Source organism: Artemia franciscana, unplaced genomic scaffold (genome assembly GCF_032884065.1).
Source record: "Artemia franciscana unplaced genomic scaffold, ASM3288406v1 Scaffold_7711, whole genome shotgun sequence".
Taxonomy (NCBI): domain Eukaryota; kingdom Metazoa; phylum Arthropoda; class Branchiopoda; order Anostraca; family Artemiidae; genus Artemia; species Artemia franciscana.
In genome coordinates this window covers 1-9,763 of record NW_027067768.1, presented here as the reverse complement: position 1 = coordinate 9,763, position 9,763 = coordinate 1, and the positions used below count along the sequence as shown (strand labels likewise).

Genomic DNA, 9,763 nt, shown 5'->3' with positions numbered 1-9,763 from the left:
AGGTCTTCACTAGATTCAAGGATCAAATTTTCTTTGACCTTTGAAAATCTAGTGATCATGCAAATTGGGGGATCTTTAGATTTGTAACATAATGTATATCCCCTTATATCTAAATCTAACTGTAGAGAAAATAAAATTTAAATGTCTCCAGACCTATCTAGACCATATCTAGTAGGCCAATAGAACTGAGATTTTCCATTGCCAAGCTGCTGCTAAGAATCAGAAACACAAAGAATTGAGATTAGAAAGCAGTTGTGTCTATAGGTCTTGAATATTTAGACCAATAAGATCTGTCATATATTTTACCACCTTTTAGTTAAATTCTTGTATAGTCATTATTATTATTCATGTAAGTCAATAATCAACACTTAGTTATTGATACAATTATTTCCTTAACAAGTCTTGCTATTATACGTAGCTTGAGATACTTGGTAGGCTATTATCATTGGGGAACCCTAAGTGAGTCATCTTTTACTTTTCTTGTACAAAACACTAGTAAGATTCTAGTTGAGTGACTTCTTGATATCTCAGAAAGGGGTTAGGTAAGGAAAATGAAACTTTCAGGGATGGGTCTACAGGCTAATGTATATCTGGAGAAGGTATTTTAAAGTATCCACCTCTAGTCCTTCTCCCTCTAGAGAGCCCTTAAATTTGCTTACATGACAGTTCTATGCCTATTGAAAATTTGACAAAACAACATTTGGTAGAATTCTAGTTGATTTGACTTCTTGCTATCTTGGAAATGAGTTAGGTTAGGAAAATGAAACTTTCAGGGATGGGTCTACAGGCTAAAGTATGTCCCAGGAAGGTATTTTGAAGTACCTACCTCTACTCCTTCTCCCTCTAGAGGGCCCTGACCTTTGAAAATATGTATGTTATAAAAGTGAAATCTTATAAAATAGATCTTCTGCTTGAATGAAGTACAACAAAAGTGTTTTCAGCTTCACAACTTTTGCTATCTTAGAAACTTTTGCTTATCTCACATAACTTTTGCTATCTTAGAAAGTGATTAGGTTAGGAAAGTGAATTCTCTAGAGTGACAAGGAGTAGAGCATGGTACTTCAAAACACCTTTCTGGGACATACTTTAGTCTGTAGATTCATCCCCAAAAGTTTCATTTTCCTAACCTAACCAATTTCTGAAATAACAAGAAGTCAATCAACTAGAATTTTACCAGATCATCTTCAGACTAGATATTGGTAGATTTGTAACTTTACCTGGATCTTGGAGTGATGTCCCAGGAAACCTCAAACCATCAGTTGATTGCCACCATTTCTATTCGGCTCCTAGCCTAACCTGCTTTTAATGGCTATACCAGTAAAGGGTCTGCCATCCAGGTCTTGCTATAGATTTAATGGTCAAAGAAAATTCAACCCTTGAATCTAGTGACAACCTTTGATCTCTATTGCTGTCATAAGAAAGTTGTGGGCCCCACTGCCAACTTTAGATACTCCATGTCAAATGCTGATGGCCTTCTGGCACCAGGACCCTGACCTACTCCACTAGAGATTTATTTTGATTAGTTGGTCTCCAAGTGTTACTCAAATTGTCAATTTTCTGTGTTAACATATTTTTCCTTAGGCATAGGGTTTTCCAATTGCAAGATATATCCATCACATTGGTGCACTTGGTCCAGTCCCCCCCATGATTTTTTTCTAGATCCATCCCTGGCCCTAACTGCCAGATCTAACCAGAGATTAAATGCATAGGTTTTGTGTATGTTTTTTTTTCTTTGTTACATTGCCTTAATTTGGTAAAATGAACAGTTAATCCTTGTATATGCCTAGTGTGGAGCTATACTTAGCTGCATTTAGAGGGTGCTGTTGTTCAATTGTAATGGTATTTGTTGTTATATTTTAGAAGAGAACAGAATAGATAAAGCGATAATATACATGTTTTTCCTCTTATCTGATTTCTGCCCTATATTAAATCTTAGCTAGCAAATTGACAAAATCAGCAATGTTAGTAGCATATTCTAGGGTATGCTATAGTATGTTGTTTAATGGCAATGGTAGTGGTTATTTTATTTGAAAAGAGAACTGAACAGATAATCTAATAATATACTTGATTTTCCTCCTAACTGATTTCTGCCCTATAGTAAACCTTAAGTAGCAAATCTACAAAATCAATTCTATTCTTGTGAATGGGTTTCTTGGCATATCAAAACCTTTAGACCTATATCGAATTGCATATTATTATTTTTTTATGTAGGCTATTGGATATTGGATTTAAATAAATGAAGGAAATTTTATAATTTATTTAATAGAAAATTTGTTGCATATCATAAATAAGAATCTTGCTATTTTACTGTTTTCTTTTAGTTGTATATTTCTTAGGGAAATACAAAACTTACCTGGAACCTTCAGGGGGTGAGGTATATTGTTAGAAAAGTAGCTATGATATTTGGAAGGAGCATAAAGTAAGGAATTTTATGACACTAGTTTTTTTGTATTAATATGTTTCCTTCAGAGGAGCCCTAGCTCTAGTTCTTACTATTTTAGGGAATTAAATAGTAGATATAAAGAATATCTCATTTTTCCCTTATCTAATTTCTATCCTATAAGTAGGCCTACCCATGTTCCTTGTTTTCTATCTACTATTTGCCCTGTACACAGAATTAGCCCAAAATACTCTTTTTGTGCCTTGTACATGAGGCAGGTTTTTGTAAGATTCCTGGAAACACTTTCCTGCTTCATCATGAGTCTTGAAAACTGCTGAAAAGCAGAAAGAAAAAAGTTGCATACACAACACTTATAGCACAAAAACTAGTGGAAAATGTTTGTTATAGTGTAAGATTTAAATATATTTAACAAGGATGTAAGTAATTCAAATAATAAGTGTCATGGATGATACAAAAGCCAGCTTACCCCTGGCAGTATGGCTGGTTTTCTTTTGCTAAAGTTGACATTCTTTATCATTTGTTTCAGTGCAAGAATGTCAAAAAATGTGGCGTTCTCTAAGAGACGGATATATGAGAGAGAAACGCTCTCAGATGCTGACAAAGAGTGGATCAGCAGCAGTGAAGGAGAAGAAGCCCTGGAAATGGTACAACCACATGATCTTCCTGAGTGACCATATTTCATTTAGACCAACACAGTCAAACTTTGAGTTACCAATTAGGGTAAGTAAATTCAGCGGTTTGTTAATTAGTAAATATGATGTGAAGGTAGAAAATTATGCCCTACTTTACACTTCTTACCATGATAATAAACATGGAGAAATTGTTTTAGTTATTTCTGATTAAACGAGTGTGGCAAGTTCTAGCTGGACCCAGTGGAGTGGCATTTTGCTAGGAATTTTTCTTCCAACTTTCATTCAAATCTGATACTCCTTTCAAAAGTAATGCAAACACACTGAAAGACTCAGCGTTTGCCTGATTTTACTTAAGGTCTTCATATCAGAGTTTAATATTATTAATGGTGTCAGGCATCTTTGTTTCAAGTTTCATTTAAATCTGGCACTCCATTCACTACTATGCTATCAAACAAAACTTAAAACCATATCTCCCTCTCCCTTTTTGACCTGGGATCTAAATCACAGAACATCATGGCATAAGGCATATGTTGTAGTTCTAAATTTTATTCAAAGCCATCACTCCACTGGTTAATTATTCTAAACATAGCAAAAAACTCAACTTTTTTAACTCTTTAAACACCCTTCCCCTCGCCCTATTTGAGTTATTCATCTCAGAACTTGGAATTATGTGTCATGTTGGGCATATTTTCTCAAATTCTTGATCAAAGTTACAACTCCATAAGTTAGAATAAACTAAATCAATATTTAAACTTTTTCAATGTTTAAATCCGACTTTTCCTTGCCCTACTTGAGCTAGTCTTCATATCATAACTGAATGTGTCACAATGCAAGGCATATCTGGTTTTATTTTCTAATAAATCTGCCAACGCTTTTAAGAGGTATACCAAGCAAGAAACTCCTTTTTATTTCAACTCTTAAAATTCCCTCCTCTTTGCCTTTTTATGGCACTTGGTGCCATAAAAATAGAAAAAATTGAAGTATTTTTGACTTACTAATGGTTGATCAGATCTTAATGAAATTGGATGTTTGGAACTATATCGTGTCTCAGAGCTGTTATTTTAAATCCCGACCGGATCTGGTGACATTGGGGGGAGGAGTTAGGTACTTTTATCTTACGAATGGGTGATCAGGTCTCAATGAAATTTGATATTTAGAAGGATAGCGTGTCTCAAAGCTCTTATTTTAAATCCCGACCGGATCTGGTGACATTGGAGGGAGGTTGGGGTTGGGGGAACCTAAAATCATGGAAAACGCTTAGATTGGAGGGATTGGGATAAAAATTGTTAGGAAAAATAAGCAGAAGTCTTAGATACGTGATTTACATAATTGGAACGGACCCGCTCTATTGGGGGGGGGATAATTATGAAAAATTAGATCAAATGACGTATTTTTAACTTACAAAGGAGTGATCGGATCTTCATGAAACTTCATATTTAGGAGGACCTCGTAACTCAGATCTCTTATTTTAAATCTCAACCAGATCCAGCGTCATTGGGGGGGGGGGGGCAGAAATCTTAGAAAATACTTTTAAGCAGAGAGATCAGGATGAAACTGGATGGGAAGAATAAAAACCTGTCTAAGATACATGAGTGACATAACCAGACCGGATCTGCTCTCTTTGGTGGAGTTGGGGGGGGGGATAATTTTGAAAATTGAAGTATTTCTAACTTACAAAAGGGTGACCAGATCTTAATGAAATTTAATATTTAGAAGGATCTGGTTCTTTAAAGCTCTAATTTTAAATTCCGACCAGATCCTGTGACATTGGGGGGAGTTCGAGGGGGAAACCAAAATTCTTGGAAAACGTGAAAATTGGGTTATTTTTGTCTTACGAATAGGTGATCGGATCTTAATGAAGTTTGATATTTAGAAGGAATTCATGTTTCAGAGCTCTTATTTCAAATCCTGACCAGATCTTTTGAAATTGGGAGAAGTTGGGGCGGGGGGGGGGGGTTCTTAGAAAACACTAAAACACTTGGAGTGGAGGAATCATGATGAAGCTTGGTGGATAGAATAAGCAAATGTCTTTGATACGTGATTGACATAACCGTACTGGATTTGCTCTCTTTGGGGGAGTTGGGGGGGGGGTTTAGTGATTTGGGGAGTTTGGTGCTTCTGGACGTGGTAGGATAATGAAAATTGATAGGCGTGTCAGGGAGCTGAACAAATTGACTCGATAAAGTCGTTTTCCCCTATTCGACCATCTGGGGGGCTAAAGGGAGAGGAAAAATTATGTATTTATAACTTACGAGTGGGTAATCGGATCTTAATGAATTTTGATATTTTGAAGGACATCATGACTCAGGGCTCTTATTTTAAATCCTGACCGGTACTAAGCCTCTGATTTTCCTTATAAATCAATCTATTGATTCTTAGAATTTTGTTATAGCTCATACCAAATGAGCTCTTAGCTTGTAGCTCTTCTTGCTTCGTCACAAGTGCCATATGAGCTCTTAGCTCTTGTTTGAGCTAGGGTCTTCATCTTACAACTTGATTTGGACCATGGACCATTACACATCTTTGGTCCAATTTTAATTCAATTCTGACTTCCAGTTCACCCGCTATATTCAATTACACAATATTCCCATTCTGGATAGTAGTTAACTACGAGCAGAACAATGGAAACCGCAAGAAGGCATCCAGAATATATGGAAGGATGAATATATTTACAAAACTGAAAGCCTGAAACTCATTAATATACCATTGATCTTTCTTCTCTTGGGATTGTTGATGCTACAAGGAATATGATATCACGCGTTCCAACACCGCGTAATGATGTTATCAATGGGGCTAAAAACTTCAGGATTAGCCTAAATGTATTTGTGGCTGTGTCATTGAAAGCCTTTATCTTTTTCAAGTATTTTTTATGTCTTATGTTTTTGCTAGCGTCTGCTGTACTACTGCCACTTTAAAGACAAACATGAACAGTTAAGAGCAGACTGAAAAACGGTTATCAGCTTAATCGGTAAATATGTCATTTGGATGTAATTTTACTTTTTTAAGGTTGAAGTTGGGTCAGGCGGAGAGATCCAAGAGACAGAGGAACCCGAAGAAAATGTCATATATGAAGACAGTGGCCAGGTCCAGTTAGACTATGTGGAAGAAACGAATCCTATCTTGTTTGAATCCCCAAATGGCAGGACATCGTCGTGCTCATTCGCTCAGCCCAGGTCCCCCACCCCGAAGAGAAAGAAAGCTTCAAAGGGAGAGTGTTCAAAGTCAAAATTCGAGAGAGATCTGATCGGTATTGTTGGAAAGGAGCAAGACCCAGACGAGATGTTTTGTCTTGTTCTTGCTGCAGATATTAAAAAACTAAGTGACAAAAAGAAAGCTTTCATCAAATTTAAAATTCAGGAGCTTCTTTTCAAATTGTCTATTGATCAGATGTCTCTCGACTGATGGCAGTGTTCTGTCAGTTATTCTTTTTAAGTTAATTTTTTACTGTATTTGAATATAAAGCTTCTTTTTTATTTCAGTGGACCAAGAAATATCAGGTTTATTAGTTGGAGTTTTCAATGTATCATGGTATCTGTTACCACGTTTTGGCAGATACTCAGTATCTTGCCAATTTGCGTTCCCTGGTATCCTGACTGTAGTTTCTTAAGAAAGTCGAAGGACCATATCATTTTGTCAGATTGAGTAGAAAGCAGTTTGGGGCTATTGATTTGGGTAAATAGAAGAACTTCTTTTTGGGTGACTTCTAAATAACATAGATTCGGCAATTACCTTTTGGATAAAGTAAATGTTGTATTAGATACCAAGTTAGCTCTAGAACGAACAAAATGCAGGTTCTTTTAGAGTGATATCAAATACTATACCTTCTGCAAAAGCGCAGCTTGAAGAGGTTGACCTAAAAAAACTTTTGCGCCATTAACCAGAGTTTGACTTGGCTGTTTGCTTATATTTTGTTGCTTCAGATCAACTTGTATTATACAAAAAAGAAGGAATGCACTGAAAGGAAGAGGAGAAATGATGCTCTGAGCATATAACCAAAAACAGAACTATGTTCATAAATAGGCCTACTGAAAATGGAGAAACTAAGCATGAGAATATTATCCAGACAGGTACTCTTCCTGCCATGGTAGGGCGCCCTGCCCTGAATTGAAGTATTCCAGAAATTTCGTCCTTATTGTCATGGGAGTAACTGCGAAATTGTTTGCTCCCTGACGTTGCTGCCGCTGAAGCCAGTTATCAGAGACCATGGTTCTCCAGGCTCCAGGGATAATCTCCCTGTTTCCACTCTGGGCATCTACGAAGTTAATTGGACAATACTGCGAGTTCTCGCTCATTACGAAATTGTGCAAGCAACAGCAAGCTTTGACTATTGAATCAACTGTTTCAAGTTTGCAATTAATAGGTGAGTTAAAAATACGCCAGCGTGCAGCTAAGATTCCAAATGCGTTTTCTACAACCAAGCGAGCTCGAGACAAACGGTAATTGTAGACCCTTTTCTGCCTGTCAGCTACACTCAAGCCACCTGGAAATGGTCTCATTATGTTCATTTTCAAGGGGAATGCCTCGTCAGCTACGAAAACATGTGGTAAGATGGTCCCATTAGGGATGGGCTTAGGCTCAGGAGTTTCAATTGTTCCGTTCAGAATGGCACACCCAAACGATGACCTGGCAAATATACTTGAGTCACCAGCACTACCCTCTGCTCCAACGTCTACAAACTGAAACTTATAGTCAGCATCAACAACTGCCATCAGTACAACACTAAAGAATCTCTTGTGGCAGAAATACGTAGAGCCACTGTTTTCTGGGCATCTTAACCTGATATATTTTCCATCAATTGCTCCTATGCAATTTGGAAAGTCCCACCGCCTCATAAACTTGTCAGCGATTGTCTGGAACGTGGATTGGGTTGGTGGCTTCAAACATTGGCTTTTCATGCTAGTCCAAATGGCCTCTGTCGTTTCTGCCACTATAAGAGTGACTGTCGAACGGCCAATCAAATACTGGTAGGACAAAGACCTCTTTGACTCTCCTGTAGCAAGATGCCTGATCGTCAGTGCAAGTCTCGTAGCTGCTGAAATAGGTCTCCTCCAATTGGTATGTTTCTTCTCAATCTTACTTTTAACAATTGCTAAGAGTTCCTTGAATTTTGTAGGAGTCATTCTAAGGTATTCGAAATACCATTGTGGATCTTCCTTTTCTAGATCCTGCACCAATTTGCTGAAGGCACCATCTGTTTCTCTTTTTCTAAGGACTGGTCTGACCCACCACCTCCGTGTAGCTTGTTTTGCACTTCCATATAGCTGCTCCTATAAGAAACAAAGAATATAAACATAGGTCTCTATTAAAAGAAAGCTGGAATAGGTCTTTGATAGTGAACATTTTCAAGCCCTTGACAAGCATAGTGAAACAGGAAACACTTATAATTGTTGCAAAATAGCAAAGGGCAAACTACAATTGTTTTTAAATCCATTATTTTTCTTAGCTGTTTTTCTGTAGATGAGGTTATTATGAGCCTTTTGCAGCATAGCCTGTACCCAGCTTTGTTTAGTGTAAAGCAGTAACTTACTTTCAAGACTTAAGAGACTTTCATACATTTAGCATAGCCTGTACCCAGCTTTGTTTAGTGATTTATACCGGGATGTAAAGCAGTAACTTACTTTCAAGAGACTTTCATACATTTAGCGTAGCCTGTACCCAGCTTTGTTTAGTTATTTATACCGGGATGTAAAGCAGTAACTTACTTTCAAGACTACATGCAACCTGATCTAAATAAAGATGCTATTGTAGAGTATCACAGAGAAGCCTACAAGTATATCCCAATTGCAGTAAAGGCACATTACAAAGAACAAGAACCTACAGGAACAGGTTCATAGTATACCGTTGGAGTGGTAAAGAAACTAGAAAATTGCAAAAATTAAGATAAAGAACTAAGAAGAAGATTAAAAAGAAACTTTGAAAATTGCAAGTACAGTACTAAGTACATAGAGCAAGTAATATTAGCAAATTAATGAGATCATAGCTGCACTTTTTTTTTCTCTCATGCTTGTTAAACTAACACATCCATTTTGCAACAGTTGTGCACCAGGCTCTTTGGATGATTCTTCTGCCCAGGGAAATCCCATAGAGGAGTAAATAATTACTGTCTAGGAGAATCTGATTTTGGAAGGAAAACCTTTGAATATCTCTGTCTAGAAAACTGTAAGTCCTGTTACCTATTCTATTGAACTATAAGAGGGTCAGGGAGGTGTCACTGATCAAGTTAATACTTTCTTAGGTCTGTAGAACCAGTGGGGTCCAGAAGGTTTTCTGGATGATCACTTTTTTGATAGGTGATAATTCCAGGGGCTGATGGCCTGCTCTAGGTGACCTCTCTGTGAACTGATAACCCAGACAGGGTCATCAGTCCATAGAGATGTTACCCAGATTTAGAAAATAGGCCATCACTCTATAGACTGATCACCCATATTCCAGACTAGGTCAACACTTTATAGAGAGATCACCCAGACTTCAAGAATGAGCCATCAATCCCTAAAATAATGACCTGTTAAATGAGTGGTTACCCAGAAAAACTTGTGGACCCCACTGTCTAGAACAAATATTTCTATTTTCCAGCTTCATTCATCCCTGTCATACAAGATTCTCAAAAAAAAATGGTGACCCAGCTTTAGCAGAGACAGCATAAGGTATAAGTGACTTGCTAACATTTAGAAAAAGCTACATGCAACCTGATCTGAATAAGGATGCTATTGTACAGTATCAAAGAGAAGCT

At 37.2% G+C, this 9,763-nt stretch overlaps 2 protein-coding genes across 2 annotated transcripts; one reads left to right on the top strand and one right to left on the bottom strand.

Moving 5' to 3' along the window:
- The first annotated feature begins 2,770 nt into the window (after positions 1–2,770).
- LOC136043623 (uncharacterized) lies at positions 2,771–6,470 on the top strand. The gene is made up of 2 exons (XM_065728530.1): positions 2,771–3,121; positions 6,040–6,470. Exons 1-2 carry the CDS (start codon positions 2,945–2,947, stop codon positions 6,433–6,435), a joined length of 573 nt encoding a protein of 190 aa, XP_065584602.1. The 5' UTR covers positions 2,771–2,944; the 3' UTR covers positions 6,436–6,470.
- Positions 6,471–7,088: 618 nt separating this feature from the next.
- LOC136043624 (uncharacterized) lies at positions 7,089–8,395 on the bottom strand. The gene has a single exon (XM_065728531.1). It carries the CDS (start codon positions 8,151–8,153, stop codon positions 7,089–7,091), a length of 1,065 nt encoding a protein of 354 aa, XP_065584603.1. The 5' UTR covers positions 8,154–8,395.
- Positions 8,396–9,763: the final 1,368 nt, after the last annotated feature.

What these genes read in the sequence shown, in the direction of transcription:
- LOC136043623 (XM_065728530.1), top strand. Translation starts at nt 2,945, where the DNA reads ATGTGGCGTTCTCTAAGAGACGGATATATGAGAGAGAAACGCTCTCAG. An exon ending in ACTTTGAGTTACCAATTAGG is followed by an intron (nt 3,122 to 6,039) that starts GTAAGTAAATTC and finishes TACTTTTTTAAG; the next exon opens with GTTGAAGTTGGGTCAGGCGG.
- LOC136043624 (XM_065728531.1), bottom strand. Translation starts at nt 8,153, where the DNA reads ATGACTCCTACAAAATTCAAGGAACTCTTAGCAATTGTTAAAAGTAAG.